This window comes from Schistocerca piceifrons, chromosome 5, assembly GCF_021461385.2.
Source record: "Schistocerca piceifrons isolate TAMUIC-IGC-003096 chromosome 5, iqSchPice1.1, whole genome shotgun sequence".
Lineage (NCBI taxonomy): Eukaryota > Metazoa > Arthropoda > Insecta > Orthoptera > Acrididae > Schistocerca > Schistocerca piceifrons.
Window position 1 is genome coordinate 357,036,178 of NC_060142.1, and position 15,775 is coordinate 357,051,952.

At 36.7% G+C, this 15,775-nt stretch overlaps 1 protein-coding gene across 2 annotated transcripts in view; it reads right to left on the minus strand.

Annotated features, from left to right (window-relative positions):
- The window catches only part of LOC124798104 (ral guanine nucleotide dissociation stimulator-like 1), a 576,462-nt gene that overhangs the window by 14,058 nt on the left and 546,629 nt on the right, over window positions 1–15,775 (minus strand). For both annotated transcript variants that reach the window (XM_047261355.1, XM_047261354.1), the window contains exons 12-13: window positions 10,503–10,617; window positions 2,682–2,907 (exon numbers count right to left, since the gene is read on the minus strand). In XM_047261355.1, the coding sequence (XP_047117311.1) occupies window positions 2,682–2,907; window positions 10,503–10,617 (341 nt within the window). The remainder of the gene's footprint in view (window positions 1–2,681; window positions 2,908–10,502; window positions 10,618–15,775) is intronic.

A 15,775-nucleotide genomic window follows, 5' to 3' on the forward strand; every position in this document is an offset into this window, starting at 1 on the left:
AAGAAGAAGAAGAATTGCAGGATTCTGTCATGTGCATATTGCAAAGGATCTAGGACTCAAACTTTCACCAGGCAGCACATGTATCTAATAAACAAATTTCAGTTAATTTTTGTTTTCAGACACATCTGAACATAGTATGTACCATATTTACCCAATTATAAAGTAGGGTTTTTTCCCAAATTCATCATTTAAGAAATAATTGGTCATCTTATTTTCGCAGATTAAACTATTGCTGTGGAGGTCAACTTTATTATGTTGTTTAGTAGAGTATATATAGGTTGTCTAACATTTATAAATGAAGTTTTGGCTACTGAGGTCACATGCAAACTTATTTTGAAGAATTCTGAAGGGCAGATGATACTTGTGTTTGAACAGGCTCAAGATTCCCTAATACTCTGAAGCACTTGATACAGTTTTGACACTCTCGAACAATCACTTGACATTTGTCTCGTGCTGCACTAGTGGAAGGGATATACAAGAAACTGGGAACTAACCACTTTGACAGTGTATTGCTTTGCTTAAAATTTGAAAAATTTTTGGAACACAGGAGGAAATAGCATTTAATTCTATCTTCTTACAAACTCTTGTATTTGAAAAGATTAGAAATAAAATCTCTCATACATGTATGGATACTGTTTACAAATCTTATTGCTGTTTTTTAAGTAAAGGTTACATTATAAAGCAAAAATATTCTCCTTCAAAAAGCATTACATGATTTTGAACCCAGATCAATATTTTATTTGATTGTGAGAGACGGTAATGGTTTACTAAGTGAGTTGCAAATAAGTAATTTGTTTTTGCTGTTCATGTATTAGAATACCAAGTAAAAAATTTACCAGCTTCTTACCATCCTTACGAAATGATGGTGACATTCAGATGAAGCAAGAAGGAAAATTAATTCAGACTGAAGTGTCTCACAAATAAAATAAATAATACAAAATGACTGTAATTGTTATTGCAAGAATAAATTGCAGCAGCAGGAGATAGTACCAACAGACGTCAATAGATTGTGGGGCTAGCAAATGTTCAAGTTGAGTCATGACTTCAGTCTTTTATTTATGTATTAGTTGCTGTTGTTACATATGACTTGTACCCTACAAGATACTGTTGTCAGTGCTTTACCATTGCTCAAGCACAGCCCACAAGGAGGACTGGAGGGGGAATAATGATACTAGTTTGGCTGAGAACTAGGATGAATGCAGGGAGACGAGCAAAGAATGAGCAGCAAATTTCATTGCACTGCCAACCATGGGAATCTTCACTGTATAATTTGGCATTTTAGGGCCATCTGTCACATTTAGATTACAATTTGCCTGAATCCATTTGTGGTTGGAACTGAATTGACTTTAAAATTGGACATATGCGTAATACTAGCATTTATTTCTGCAGGAGACAGTAAAAGTCTAGATAGGGGTCATGGCATACTAACATGTTCCATGCTGCAATGTTGTAGATGCTTACAATGACATATGACAGGAATGAAAAGGAGAGTGTCCACTCAGGTTCTATGCAGTCAATGAGAGAGTAGTGGGCAGAAAATATGTTTGAAAGAACAAGAGACTGTAACATACTCGTGTCAGTGCAGAAGTAAAACCTGATAAAAATGCAGATAAAAAATAATCTGTTCTCAAGGAAACTCTTAAAAATAAATAAATAAATAAATAAGACAAAACAAAGGGTCATCTCTTAATCAGGGCCATCTTATACTCAGCTTAATATGGTAGCATCCAAACAAGGATATAAAAAAATTGATTTCAACTGTATTTTTATGCATTTAGTCCTTTAGTCCTTTGTCTTTTGAAGAAAACTCAACCAATTACCAAGAAATGTATTATTATCAATAACATATTAAACAGATTTGTTAAAAGACACCTTGTTAAACAGAGACACGGAGGTACAAGTTGTCATAGAAGTCAGCATAATTTTTTTTCCCATTTATTTTATCATTCAATTTCTCGTGCACTATTCTGATTCAGCAAGCCACATTTCCCATGTGTCAACTAGAATTTGCATGTAGTCATAGCAGCTAATATTGTCATTGCTCCCATGTAGTTAGTTATTTTGTTTGTCTCTTAGCAAAAACTACATAAATACAAAGAAAATGTTGTTGTTGTTGTTGTTGTTGTTGTTGTTGTTGGTGGTGGTGGTGGTGGTCATGTTTGTGGTAACAAGGGAGTTAAAAGAAGGCAATCAAAGCAGAATGGCTATACAGGGATTTTAACACAGCTCTTCCTCAATGAGTCAAACGTGCTAGCCAGTCTGTCGCATTACTCAGTAAAGGAGCTTGGCCTTAATGAAGTAATAATGGAATAATGTACATAATATGAGATTGTTTATGGCACAATTAGTCCTCACAGTGTTTGTTGTACAATAGTTAGTATATAGGTCAAATAACATAAATAAGCTAGCACATTAATGTTGTGTAGCACTAGTAAACTATATCTGCTCTTCTTGCATGAAGTTTCATTATTATCACACAACTATAGAAGGCTATAATGACTGCACATCAGCACATAGGCACTTTTGCTGCTAAAATGTAGTGATGGAACTGCAGTGGGGGTGTTGTGTATCTTGAATACTGCAAATACACTTTCACAGGACACAAATTAATATACATCCACAAGTTTACTGCAGGGATTTGTAGCAAATGCACCATATATTTATTCACAGTACATTATTACCTTCTGTTTCAACTGAACTTGTCTCAACTGTGACACGTATGATGTAAAAGTCGTGCAACTTATTTTGAGCAGGACTGTGCATCTGAGAAGGTACAGTTAATGACTTGCTGGTAGTACTGTTGCTTTGATTTCCAGCTGAAGTATTTGTGTTGCTGCTGCTCATAGATACATCAAGTGATGGCAAGGAAGAACTGCTGGATGAGGATGACATTTGTGATGGCGATGTCTGCAATAAAAAATAAATTATTATTATTTAAAAACAAAAACAAATAATAACTATTGCACAAAATAATGACTGAAGTTATTTGTCACATTTTGTACCAATCATTCATGTAAGTTACTTTACCTGGTTTTGTTCTTCAATATATGCCCAAGACACCTGACTGCATGAATCATACCTTTTTCAGTAAATTATAATGTCAAGTCCCTCTCTCTCTGGTGGGAAACAAAGGGTGTCAACATGAAGAAGACCTGTATCAAGCTATCAGACATCATCCAACTGATAACTAATTATGTTTGGTATCTCCTAAATTCCCATCTTAAGGCCCTTAATTTTTCTCGTTTATATCACTGACCTTCCCAGTAACATGAGCAGATGCCAGTTTTGTTTTGTTTGCAGATGATACAAACATTACAGTAAATAGCACACCAAGTATGGTAAATTAAAAATACATGTACATTAATAAATGGATCCTAGCCATTTCTTTATCACTGAATTTTGAAAAACCACACTATATGTGGTTTAGTATTTTTAAGAGGTGTCCACTCTTGTGAGGGTTACAGAGTCTTTGTGAAAACTTCACTTCTGCCTTGTGCCATTTGTGAATGTCCCTCTTTCTTTGGAAAGTTCTCTGCTGTTGGCTATGAACCTCGTTAATGAATAAATGTATAAAAAGTGCGTGTATGAGGGGGTAGTCAAAGTTTTAAGTTTCACCACAAAAAAGTTAAGTTATATAATGACATTTTTGATTGTTTACAATTACATGTGTGCAATTTTGGTACACAGTGAACTCCTCAAGCCACAGTATTTAGATAAAGTGGATTATCTGAAAGGTTTAACCCAAGAACTATTTGCTTTAAACCGCTCATATATTTGGTGAGTTACTGTTTTAACTGTAGCCTGTATTGTGGATTTCGGCAGCTTGAACAGGACACTGATACTATGAGCAAAACATTAACATTTTTTCTTTATTAGTGACTGACATTGGCAGGTCATTAATGAAAATAAAGAAAATTGATGGTTTGAGTATTGAGTCCGGAAGAACTTCATGTGCAACATTTCACCACTCTGAATTTACTGCTATGCCTCCACCTGTTAGGACAACTCTTTCATCTCTGTTGTATAAGGAAGATTGTAACTAAGCAAGTCAGTTGCCTTTGATGTTATAATGTGGATATAGGTACTTCTATTTGTTTGGAACATGTCTATGGTTTGTGTTTGTCTTGTCTTTCACCTCGCATAAGGGTGGGGTCTGGTTGCTATGATGCACATTTGCTTAGTGAATAAGAGGTCATTGACACACATATGTATCTTAAAGTGAGAATCACTAATATTTTACAATTTTCAGAATACTGTGTGTGTAACTTCTGTCCTGAGCTTGCTACTTAAAATGAACACAAAAATATTTACTCTTCCAGAAAATTTTCATTTTTGAGACTTCTTCCATTTTACATCTTTTGTCTGTTACGACAGTCATTTTTATAGCATTTGGAGATATCACATCTGGTCACAATAAAATTATATTAATTTTGTGACAACTAAGGTTTATTTGCTGTCTCTTGTTTAATTATCTAATGGATAACTTACTAGTTCTCTAATTGTTGTGCTACATACACAATGACACCATGGAAGTATATATGTTGATTTTACATTAGCCTCCCTAAACCCCAAACTCCCTGTCTGGTTCAGGTTCATTGATGAGATCTTCATGTTGTGAACACAGGGTAAAGACATCCAATATCTTTCCTTCACAACCTCAATACTTTCTCTCCCATCCACTTTACCTGGACCTCCTCAACCCAGTGTACCACTTCCTGGATGTTGATCATCCTTCTCAAGGCTCCATTTGCACCCACCAACCACCAACAATAACTGCATTTTGGCAGCTGTCATCCCTTCCACATCAAAAATCCCTCCCATACAATCTAGCACCAGGGGATGGCATATATGCAGTAATGAGAAATCCCTTTCCCAGTATGCTGAGGGTCTCAGAAAGCCTTCACAGAAAGGCACTATCCCCAAGACCTAGTCCACAAACAGATTTCCCATGACATATTCCCACACTTTCCCAATCCTCCCACCTCCAATAAGAACCAACTACAAAGGAGCATGCCCTTCGTCACCCAGCAGCACTGCAGACTGGAACAACTGAACCACATCCTTTGTTGGGGTGTTGATTATCTTTCATCATGCCCTGAAATTTGGGTCATCCTTCCCAAGATCCTTCCCACCCTACCTAAAGTAAAGTAGTGTTCTGTCACCAACCCAACCAGTACAACACCCTGGTCCATCCTTATGCCACTCCTAATCACCATCCCCTTTCCACAGGGATCATTTCCCTGTAGAAGATCCAGGTGCAAAGCCTGCCCAATCTACCCAGCCAACACTTCCTATTCCAGTCCTGTCTCAGGCCTACTCTACCTTATCAGAGGCCAGACCACCTCTGAAAGCAGCCAGGTCAATACCAATTCTGCTGCAATCACTACACGGGTTTTTATATTGCTATTGTTACCAACCAGCTGTCCACTAGGATGAATGGTCACCACCAAACTGTGGCCAAGACCAAAGAGGACCACCATGTGATGCAACATGCAGCTGAACATAAAATACTCAACCTCAATAGTTGCTTCACAGCCCAGACCATCTGGATCCTACACTCCACAGCCAGCTTTTATGAACTTTATAGATGGAAGTTACCCTTACTACCCATTCTCTGCTTCCAAAATCATCCCAGCCCCAACCTATGATAACATACTGTCTACACACTCTTCACCCAATAGTTTCTGCCCTCTCTGTCCTATCACCTCTTCCCAATTCATGCCCCCTCACTCTCATTGTGTGCCCCACTCTGCCAATGCACCCAATGGTATTTTCCCCTTCTCTGTTTCCCTTCCCATTCCTGCCCCATCCTCCCATCTGACCTTCCCTCTCACACAGTCTCCTGACGCTGTACCTGATAGCCTTGACCAGCTACTATCTAGTCCCTACATGCCCCATTTTTATTTTATTTATTTATCCATCCGTTGACAATAAATATTGTATGGATGTTGTCAAGGGTACATGTAAGCCATTTCAAAGAAATGGGACACAAACAATATATACGTAAAAAAGTACAAAACAAAATAATACAATGAAGTTAATAACAACACATGGGAGTTAATAATAACACAATGAAATTAATATAGCCTATATACATCCCCTTCACATTAGTGAAGTTCGGTGGCAGGAGGAACAAGACTTCTGGTCAGGTGACTACAGGGTTATAAACACAAAATCAAATAGGGGTAATGCAGGAGTAGGTTTAATAATGAATAGGAAAATAGGAATGCGGGTAAGCTACTACAAACAGCATAGTGAACGCATTATTGTGGCCAAGATAGATACGAAGCCCACACCTACTACAGTAGTACAAGTATATATGCCAACTAGCTCTGCAGATGACGAAGAAAGTGAAGAAATGTATAATGAAATAAAAGAAATTATTCAGATAGTGAAGGGAGATGAAAATTTAATAGTCATGGGTGACTGGAATTCGACAGTAGGAAAAGGGAGAGAAGGAAACGTAGTAGGTGGATATGGAGTGGGGCTAAGAAATGAAAGAGGAAGCCACCTGGTAGAATTTTGCACAGAGCATAACTTAATCATAGCCAACACTTGGTTGTATACATGGAAGAACCCTGGAGATACTAAAAGGTATCAGACAGATTATATAATGGTAAGACAGAGATTTAGGAACCAGGTTTTCAATTGTAAGACATTTCCAGGGGCAGATGTGGTTTCTGACCACAATCTATTGGTTATGAACTGCAGATTAAAACTGAAGAAACTGCAAAAAGGTGGGAATTTTGAGGAGATGGGACCTGGATAAACTGAATGAACCAGAGGTTGTAGAGAGTTTCAGGGAGAGCATAAGGGAACAATTGACAGGAATGGGGGAAAGAAATACAGTAGAAGAAGAATGGGTAGCTTTGATGAATGAAATAGTGAAGTCAGCAGAGCATCAAGTAGGTGAAAAGACGAGGGCTAGTAGAAATCATTGGGTAACAGAAGAAATACTGAATTTAATTGATGAAAGGAGAAAATATAAAAATGCAATAAGTGAAGCAGGCAAAAAGGAATACGAACGTCTCAAAAATGAGATCGACAGGAAGTGCAAAATGGCTAAGCAGGGATGGCTAGAGGACGAATGTAAGGATGTACAGGCTTATCTCACTAGGGGTAAGATATATACTGCCTACAGGAAAATTAAAGAGACCTTTGGAGAAAAGAGAACCACTTGCATGAATATCAAGAGCTCAGATGGAAACCCAGTTATAAGCAAAGAAGGGAAAGCAGAAAGGTGGAAGGAGTAGATAGAGGGTCTATACAGGGGTGATGTTCTTGAGGACAATATTACGGAAATGGAAGAGGATGTAGATGAAGATGAAATGGGAGATATGATACTGCGTGAAGAGTTTGACAGAGCACTGAAAGACCTAAGTCGAAACAAGGCCCCGGGAGTAGACAACATTCCATTAGAACTACTGACGGCCTTGGGAGAGCCAGTCCTGACAAAACTCTACCATCTGGTGAGCAAGATGTATGAAACAGGCAAAATACCCTCAGACTTCAAGAAGAATATAATAATTCCAATCCCAAAGAAAGCAGGTGTTGACAGATGTGAAAATTACCGAACTATCAGTTTAATAAGCCACGGCTGCAAAATACTAACACGAATTCTTCACAGACGAATGGTAAAACTAGTAGAAGCCGACCTCGGGGAAGATCAGTTTGGATTTCGTAGAAATACTGGAACACGTGAGGCAATACTGACCTTACGACTTAACTTAGAAGAAAGATTAAGGAAAGGCAAACCTACGTTTCTAGCATTTGTAGACTTAGAGAAAGCTTTTGACAATGTTGACTAGAATACTCTATTTCAAATTCTAAAGGTGGCAGGGGTAAAATACAGGGAGCAAAAGGCTATTTACAATTTGTACAGAAACCAGACGGCAGTTATAAGAGTCGAGGGGCATGAAAGGGAAGCAGTGGTTGGGAAGGGAGTAAGACAGGGTTGTAGCCTCTCTCCGATGTTATTCAATCTGTATATTGAGCAAGCAGTAAAGGAAACAAAAGAAAAATTCGAAGTAGGTATTAAAATCCATGGAGAAGAAATAAAAACTTCGAGGTTCACCGATGACATTGTAATTCTGTCAGACACAGCAAAGGACTTGGAAGTGCAGTTTAATGGAATGGACAGTGTCTTGAGAGGAGTATATAAGATGAACATCAACAAAAGCAAAATGAGTATAATGGAATGTAGTCGAATTAAGTCGGGTGATGCTGAGGGAATTAGATTAGGAAATGAGACACTTAAAGTAGTAAAGGAGTTTTGCTATTTGGGGAGCAAAATAACAGATGATGGTCAAAGTAGAGAGGATATAAAATGTAGACTGGCAATGGCAAGGAAAGCGTTTCTGAAGAAGAGAAATTTGTTAACATCGAGTATAGATTTAAGAGTCAGGAAGTCTTTTCTGAAAGTATTTGTATGGAGTGTAGCCATGTATGGAAGTGAAACATGGACGATAAATAGTTTGGACAAGAAGAGAATAGAAGCTTTCGAAATGTGGTGCTACAGAAGAATGCTGAAGATTAGATGGATAGATCACATAATTAATGAGGAACTATTGAATAGGATTGGGGAGAAGAGAAGTTTGTGGCACAACTTGACCAGAAGAAGGGATCGGTTGGTAGGACATGTTCTGAGGCATCAAGGGATCACCAATTTAGTATTGGAGGGCAGCGTGGAGGGTAAAAATCATAGAGGGAGGCCAAGAGATGAATACACGAAGCAAATTCAGAAGGATGTAGGTTGCAGTGGGTACTGGGAGATGAAGAACCTTGCACAGGATAGAGTAGCATGGAGAGCTGCATCAAACCAGTCTCAGGACTGAAGACCACAACAACAACAACAGTCTGTTTTTCATAAGGCTTTAGTTTTGTCCTCCCTAAACAGCAAGTCCTTATATACACAACTCTGCTTAAGTATATATTTACATCACACAACAGCTGTCCTTTAAGTATGTAAATGTAATGAATGATTAGGTAATGAATGATTAGGTACAGATAGAGTATTTTCCATTTTGCCTTTGTAAATATCATCCGAAAAAATTTATTGACCTACATAGTCATTTACAGAATAAAAACATTGTTCTACTAGAATTTTTAAATTCTGTCCTAAATTTGTTATCATCTTCTAATTGCCTGATGTTGACTGGCAGTGCGTTGTACAGTTTTGCACCGATATGGCTCACATGTCTTTGTGTATTTGTTCTTTTTGTTCGCCGAGTATGGAGTGCTGCTCTATTACGGGTATTGTAGTTATGAAAGTCAGCATTTGTCTGAAAATCTGCAATGTGGGTCCTGACATACAATACACATTTGTATATGTATAATGATGGTATAGTAAGTATTCTAAGCTTTTTGAATATGGGTTTGCAGTGTGTCTGTGGATGGCTGTGAGCTATTATTCGGATGACCCTCTTCTGCAACAGAAAAATTTGTTTTAGGCGCCCTGTTGTGGAACCCCAAAATATTATACCGTATGTGGCAAGAGATTGAAATATGCCATTCTGGCACCCTCTGAGGTACAAACATTTGCAATAATTCTGAGGGCAAAACAGGCTGAATTAAGTTTCTGTGCAAGTTTTATTACGTGGTCATTAAAATTTAAGTTTTCATCCACATGAATCCCCAGCAATTTTGTGGATGTCACTCTGTCTAAGGCTTTGTCACCCCACACCAGATCGAGATTTACATTTTGACATCTTTTTCCAAACTGCATATAATTTGTTTTATTTACATTCAATGTCAACCTGTTTGCATTGAGCCAAGAGTGGATGTAATTTAGTTCTTTATCAGCAGTTGTTTGTAGCAATTGCTTTGGTGCACTTATTATCACACTAGTATCATCTGCAAATATCAGACAGTGCTCTTCTCTCCTCCCACCTGTATTCTGTTGCCTCACCCCTCTGTGCCCCACTCTGGATTAATGCTTTTCTGCTTTTGTTCAACACAGGAATTGGAATCTACCCACAGGCACTAGACATTGTGTTGTATGTGTACGAGTTGAACCTCCTTGTGTGTGTGTGTGTGTGTGTGTGTGTGTGTGTGTGTGTGTAGAAGGCTATGACCAAAAGCTAAATGTATATCAGTCGTTTTGTTGTGCCTGTCTGCAGCAACACAGTGTGTCTTCTTTACAGTGATTTAGCAGTCAACACTTTTCTTAATATTGTTGACATTTCGACCTGTCAAGTCAGTTTTTCCATAAACAGAATTTCTGCATTTTAGCCTCGAATCAGAAAAATTATTGCTCCAAAACTAAAGTTGTGAGGGCCATGGGTGGATAGGCGGTATGGAAGGGACTTTGGGGCATGGAATGGGTGGCTGCTGTCAAAGTGGATCTGCACCCCAGCATCTCTGGCATATGGTGAGTAGCAACTACCCTTTTCATAATATTGTTACATTCCATCCTGGATTTTCCAATGTTTGAAAACTATTCTATGTTTTTCTCATTGAATATTCAGTATTCTACAGGATTATTTCATTCTTACAACACATACCTTTCTGTCTAGTGAGTTATGTGGTGACGATGGGAGGCTATCCAGGTCACAATAAAACTGACTGCTAGAACTACTAGATGTACTTGCAATGGAATCATTTTTCCGATGCCCCAGTCTGAAAATGAAATATAAAAATATGTTCTATAATAAATGATCATCATTTAAATAAAAAAGATACGTCAGAAATACAGCACAATAGCAACTAATGTCTGCAGTCATAATTTTTCCTGGAAAGATAAATCTGTTATACTTCACTGTTGATGTATTGTTTCCTTGTTTATTTCTCTGCACTTATTTTCATATTTTATGGTGACAACTTTTTATTCAAATCATATCATGTATAAAAAAAAACATAGTAATGGAGTTTTATGATGATATTTCCTTAATAACTCATCTTAATTATGTAATAATCTATTACTTCTTGAATATGAAGTACTGCCTGGTATCCTCACCATAGCAGTAACTGAGCAAATAGAAATTTGCAAGGAAACATCTAAAGTGAGAGAGATACCTAACATACCGGTACCAGTATCTGAAGGAGTGGTAGAATATGGGGTACCAGCAGAAATGTCAGGAACATCCAGCAGAGTTGAAGAGGAAACAATTTCTTCAGATAAGAAAGCCTACAAACCTAGTGTAAACTCATGTGCACCTGAAACCTCCAAGGATGAAGCTGTCAGCACATTCGACACACTTAATGCCTCATGCTCACTTGTAACTAGGACTGCAACCACACCAACAGCCAAGAACCATTCTGCTAGATCCAGAAACTCATCAGCTGCTCTGCAGACATCTCAAAGGAAGAGCCTCAGGATAAGAAGAGCTGCTGTGGGTAGTGACTATTTTTTATGGGATCTTCGCAATTTGAAGAAGAAGAAGAAGAAAAGGCAGAATATTTATAGTGTCAGCAAGAAAGTACAAATGTAAATAGTGCAGCAAATCCACTACATGAAACATTAACAGTTGTATACCAAAATGTGCAGGGACTAGAAAGTAAATTAGCTGAAATAGAAGTTCCATTAACCGACTACCTAAAAGACATTAACATACTATGCATAAGTGAGCACTGGGTAAAAGAAATGCAAGCGTCTAGCATAATTATTCCAAATTTTGAAATGATTAGCAAATTTTGTAGAATCAACCATAAAGGGGTTATGTTAGGACAGGGGTAGAATCAAAAGAAATTAAATGTAAACTAAAATGCATAGAAAAAGATTTTGAATACAGTATATGTGAGCTAACCAAATTAAAAATTACTATTGTGTGTTTGTACTGATCACCACTGGGCAACTTTGCCATTTTTATGGAAAACCTTGATGGCCTACTGAATGAACTTAAACATAATGTAATTGTTCTTGGTGATTTTAATGTTAACTTTAAGAATGATTGTAGTAAACAACAGCAACTGTGCAATCTGTTTTTGTGTCATAATATGATGGCAACTGTAAATGAAGTTACAAGATGCGGAAATATGTCTGAAACTATAATAAATCAAGTATTTATAAACAAGGACAAGTGTGAATATAACACTGAAGTAATTGACACTGGTTTCTCGGATCACAAGGGTATCAAATTGAGTTTAAATGTCACATCTTACAAGGACCCTGTTATCAACAACAATTACAGAGAAAGGAGATTTATAAATGATGACAGCATAAGAATTTTTAATTACATTCTGGAAAATAACAACTGGGGTAGTGAATCAAGTGGTGATGTCAACACAAAGTTTGACTCATTCCTTGAAAGCTACAAACACTGCTTTGATGTTACCTTTCCTATAAAAAGAGTCAAAACTAAACATAAAACCAAAACATGGGTTACACAGGGGATTAGAAAGTCATCAGACACTCTCAGAAAGTTAAATAAATCAGCCAGGAAGAATGTAGCACTGAAAGCACATGTGAAATGTTGTAGAAGGCTGTAGAAGAAAGTAATAATTGCAGCTAAGAAGCTTGATAATGATTCATATATTGAGAAAGGTAACAACAAAATGAAGTCAACTTGGGAGGTAATAAATAAAAATATAGGTAGACACAAAAGAAAAGATAACAGCTTTGTCATTAAAAATGGGGGTAAAACTGTTAAGGACCCACTTCAGATTGCCAACATATTTAACAAACATTTCACAAATATAGCCATAAATTTAATTGAAACTAAATGCAATTCCAATAGCAAGGTAAAAATCCCCATGAATGACATGACAATGTTCCTATATCCAGTAACTGAATCAGAGGTACTTAATGCTATAAATAAGTTAAAAAATAAAATGTCATGTGGGTGTGATGGGATTCCTGACAAAGTCATTAAGCAAAGTGCAAGAAACATAGCCTCACATCTCACTGAAATTATAAATGAATCTTTTAAGACAGGGGTGTTTCCATCAAAACTTAAAATGTCAACTATAAAGCCACTTTTCAAGAACAGTGATAAATATGATGTTAGTAACTTCAGGCCTTTATCAGTGTTGTCAGGTTTCTCAAAAATAATAGAAAGGATAATGCATCATAGACTATACAAATTTCTTATTAAGAATAGAATATTGTATAATGTGCAAAATGGTTCCGTAAAAATAAATCAACTGAAACAGCCATCATCAATTTTTTGCAACTTGTTCTAAATTCCATTAATAGAAAGGAATTAAATTGTGGATTGTTTTTAGACTTATCAAAGGCCTTTGATGTCATCGGCCAGGAAGTTATATGCCTATGGGATACGTGGAGTTGCCCACAAATGGTTTGAATCATATCTGTCGGACAGGTATCAGAAGGTGGAGATAAGCCATGCAGATAGAACATATTCATCAAGATTCGAGAGAGTTTTGTACGGAGTACCCCAGGGATCTGAATTAGGGCCATTACTGTTTTTAGTTTTTATCAGTGACCTACCAAGTCAACTATCTGAAGCAGAGGCAGTACTGTTTGCTGATGATACAAGTTTGTTTGTTAAAGCAAATAGTGAAGCTGACTTACAGGAAAAAGTCATATTAGCAACAGACGAAGCAGACATATGGTTTAATGAAAACAGACTCATTGTGAATGCCGAAAAAACAACGTGGATCAACTTCAGACATATTACAAATAAAATAAAAACTAACCTTACAGTAGAACTGGGTAAGTGTAAGATTGAACAAGCATCATACACTAAATCCTTGGGAGTATGGTTTGATGAACACTTAAGATGGAAAAAGCATGTAATATCATTGAACAAAAAATTAAGTCAAACATGTTATATACTTAGAATGCTTAAAAGCTCATGTAATATTAAAACAGTGTTATGTGTTTATTTCTCATTCATGCACAGTTTATTAAGATACGGTGTACAGTTTTGGGGGAACAACAGTCTAACAAAACATTCATTTAGACTACAAAAGAAGGCAGTCTGAATAATAAAAAGTATAGGATATAGAGACTCTTGTAGGCATGCTTTCAAAGAATTAAAAATCATGACACTACCATCCTTATACATATATGAAAGCATATGTTTCTTAAAAGAACACGAGGAATTTTCTACATTAAACAGAGAATTTCACAACTACGAAACAAGGAATAGGAATGATTTCCACAGAGAAATTCATAAAACGGCTATATATCACAAAAGTGTACTATACCAACCCAAAATCCTCTACAGTGCTCTCCCCAAAGAACTAAAAATAATACCAAAACTGCACATATTTAAAAGAGAATTAAAAAACATGTTATTGAGCAATAATTTTTACAGTATTAATGAGTTTATGAATCATTGACAATAAAAGTGCAGTTAATATTTCCCTGACATAATAAATATGTGTAATTGCTCACATTTAAATACTTGCTGTTTCTATGAAAGTGTGAAACAGTGTTAATGTAAGAATGGAAATAATCTTTAATGTGAGAATCACTAGCTCTTTTTTTTTTTTTTTTTTTTTTTTTTTTTTTTTGTTATCCTACTTGTATATTTTTTATGTTAATGTTCTTATAGTTCTATTAAAATTGTAATGTCGAAGTGACAAGTAAATTCAATTATAAATTTTCATGTACATGTATTTTAAATTGTAATGTTTATTGACAAGTCCTATGTCATTTTGATGATGTCCTACAAGGATGTTAATAAATTAACTTGAATTGAATTGAATTGAACAAAGATGTATCTTCTAGCTCCATGAATGTGCAGTGCAAAGTGTGCAACACCGACAGCTATATGATATTGTGGATCAGTTCTATACGAAGTATTCTGTCCCTTGAACCACTAGGACAAATGTTTACTTGGTGATTTCTATGTTAGCCAGTGATTCTTAAAACCAATAACATCATTGAAATCATAACTCCGGTACTTTGGACTGCTAATAATGCACCCCTCTGATAATGGAAGACTCCAAGTATAGTATGAAATATATAGTCTGTATTTGTAAGAAATTCAACACAAAAGTAACTAGCCAATTCAATGTTTGTAGCTCTTTTATGTCAAATAGTAACAGTAATCTTAGTTTTAGTTTTTGGAAACCTTCATGTAACTAATGATGTGGTACAGAATAGAATTGGGGAGAAAAAAATGTAAAAAAAATCTGAATAGAAGAAGGGATTAGTCGATAGGACACATCATTCTGAGACATTAAGGAATCACAAATTTAGTATTGGAGGAGAGACAGACAGAGAGAGAGAGAGAGTGTGTGTGTGTGTGTGTGTGTGTGTGTGTGTGTAGTGGGAGACCAAGAGATGAATATAGTAAGCAGATTAAAAAGGATGTAAGTTGCAGTAACTACTCGGAGATGAACAGACTTACACAGGATAGAGTAGCATGGAGAGCTGCATCAGATTGGTCTTCAGACTGAAGGCCACAACACACAGTCCCTTGCACAAAGTCATTTTATGACCACAAAACCACTTACACAAAAAGAATAGGTGATCTGAATCACCTTCTGATGTGAGTAGCATAAAGAAGTTGGGACTGTCTGCAACCAGTCCTGGGGGTGTGGCTGCAGAATTGCACAGAAATGCATCCTTATGATGGACATTACGTATTAACTACCGCATGTACAATCCATAAACTAAGGCTCATTTTGCAGAGACAGTCACTCTCTCCTTACCAAGTTACACACATCACATGACAGATTGGTTACAGTTTAAATTTTCTAGCGAAGCTGGATTTCCCTCTTGAATAGTAGGGTTCATTGGATGGTCATTTCATTATCTGCTAATATGAGAAACAAACAGGTGTTTATGTTTTGCTTCTGTATGAGATCATTTTTATTTTGACACTACCACTGCCCCACCCCCCACCACCCCCCACCCCACCCC